At 31.7% G+C, this 2,103-nt stretch overlaps 1 protein-coding gene across 1 annotated transcript; it reads left to right on the top strand.

Annotated features, from left to right (window-relative positions):
- The first annotated feature begins 968 nt into the window (after positions 1-968).
- Positions 969-1,648, top strand: LOC133785640 (uncharacterized). Its single transcript, XM_062224861.1, has 2 exons — positions 969-1,053; positions 1,175-1,648. Exons 1-2 carry the CDS (start codon positions 1,048-1,050, stop codon positions 1,646-1,648), a joined length of 480 nt encoding a protein of 159 aa, XP_062080845.1. The 5' UTR covers positions 969-1,047.
- The last annotated feature ends 455 nt before the right edge of the window (positions 1,649-2,103 follow it).

Below are 2,103 nucleotides of genomic sequence, written 5' to 3' on the forward strand. Positions count from 1 at the left end.
AGTGGTTGATTATCAAACTGATGATGAAGGCAGATTCTTGTATATGTTCATGGCATTTGGAGCTTCCCTTGAAGGATGGAAGTATTGTAGGCCAGTCATATCAATTGACGGAACATTTTTAACAGCTAAATTTGCAGGAACATTGTTCATGGCATGTGCCATGGATGCCAATAATCATATATTCCAAATAGGTTTTGGCATCGGAGATTCTAAGAATGATTCTTCTTGGATTTGGTTTTTCCAAAGATTAAGAGGTGCATTAGGAACTCGAGATAATTTGGTTATTATTTCAGACAGACACAGGAGTATTGAGAATGCAATATCTACTGTGTATCCAGATGCAGAACATGTCCTATGCACCTATCATTTGTTGAACAACCTAAAATCTGCATTGAAGTTCAAGGGCCATGATGTGCTATTTGAGAATTGTTCAAGAGCTTATTTAAAGATTGACTTTGAGTTTTATATGCGCCAAATGGAGTCAATCAACCAAGAATTCATGAATATCTTCTTCAAGTTGGATACGAGAAATGGGCTAGATCATATTCTGCTAGAAGAAGATACACCATTATGACCTCAAATATATCTGAAAGCTTAAATTCTGTTTGGAAAGAAGCTAGAGACTTTCCTGGTATATGTTTGATTCAGATTTTTTTTTCTGGTTTTCATTTTTTGTTTGTTATCTATTGTTTGGTATATTCATTTTCTATTATGGTATATTGTATTTTGTAACTGGTATATTGAGAAATATACAAGATGCAGCAAAAAGTATTGCTTATTTTATTTGTTAAACTAGAAAAAAAAAATTATAAAGTTTATGGTATATGATTTCCAGTGGCATGTATATGTATGTAATATATATATATTGTTTTTACATATTGATCTAATGTTGTTTCTTAACTATCAGTTGTAGCTTTATTGGAAAATTTAAGGCAAAAGGTTCAAAATTAGTTTGATACACGTCGTTTGGAAGCAGCAAGCACATTTACAAGGTTGTCAAAATGGGCAGAAGACCAGCTTGTTGAGCAAAATCGTCTAGGTAGAACTATGAATGTAAGTCAACTTTAGATATATCTTTTATTTACCTATGTGTATATTTTTTTACCAATGACAGTATATATATAGTACCATTAGTGCACATGTTTCAATATTGATTAATGTTTTTCATACTCAGGTATACTCTGTTGGTCATCAAATTTACCAAGTTGTTGATGGTAACTTAGAATTTGTTGTTGAAATTCTAAAGCGCAGTTGCACTTGTCGCAAGTGGGACTTAGATGAAATCCCTTGCTCGCATGCATGTGCTGCCATAAGAAAAGCAAACTTGTGCCATTATACTTATGTCTCTGACTTTTACATGAAGGATGTTTTTGTGAGCACATATAATGGAATAATCCATCCAGTGGGAAGTCAAAAGTTTTGGGATATTCCTGATATTGTCAAAGATCATGTTGTGCTGCCACCCATTGTAAGGAGAAGAGCTGGCAGACCAAAAAAGAAGAGGATTCCTTCAGCTGGTGAAAAAAGGAGGCAAATTAAGTGTGGTCGATGCAATGAAAATGGACACAATCGTAAAAGATGTAGAAATGCTATTCATGTGAAGATGAAATCTATGAAGAGGCTGAAATCTTGTGTTCGTCCTCATTAAACATTCACTTTAGTTTTACCACTTTTAGTTTACTATTTGTTGGATTTGGAACATCAGGATGTTTTCCACTAATAATTTGGCTACATTCAATTGGTTATAGGTCATGTTAGAAATATGAGTGTGTTCAATTAATTGATGACATTTATCTTTGAAAGTGTTATATCTCAATTAGATTTGATGTTTCAAATACATTATGGTATCTTCTGTAATCAAATTTAAAATGGTATATAAGTTTAAAAGTATATTTGTTATTTGAATTATGGTATATGACAGTGGCTATTGCTTATGGTTTATTAAAAAAAAATAGGGTACATATATTATTATTTATTGTAGTATATCACAACACCTGTTGCTTTTGATTACATATAAAAAAAATTATGGTATATAAGTTTATCATAACAGTATATATGTTATTTGTGTTACAGTATATCAGATATAGAAATATCTGAAGATAT

Source organism: Humulus lupulus, chromosome 6 (assembly GCF_963169125.1).
Source record: "Humulus lupulus chromosome 6, drHumLupu1.1, whole genome shotgun sequence".
Lineage (NCBI taxonomy): Eukaryota > Viridiplantae > Streptophyta > Magnoliopsida > Rosales > Cannabaceae > Humulus > Humulus lupulus.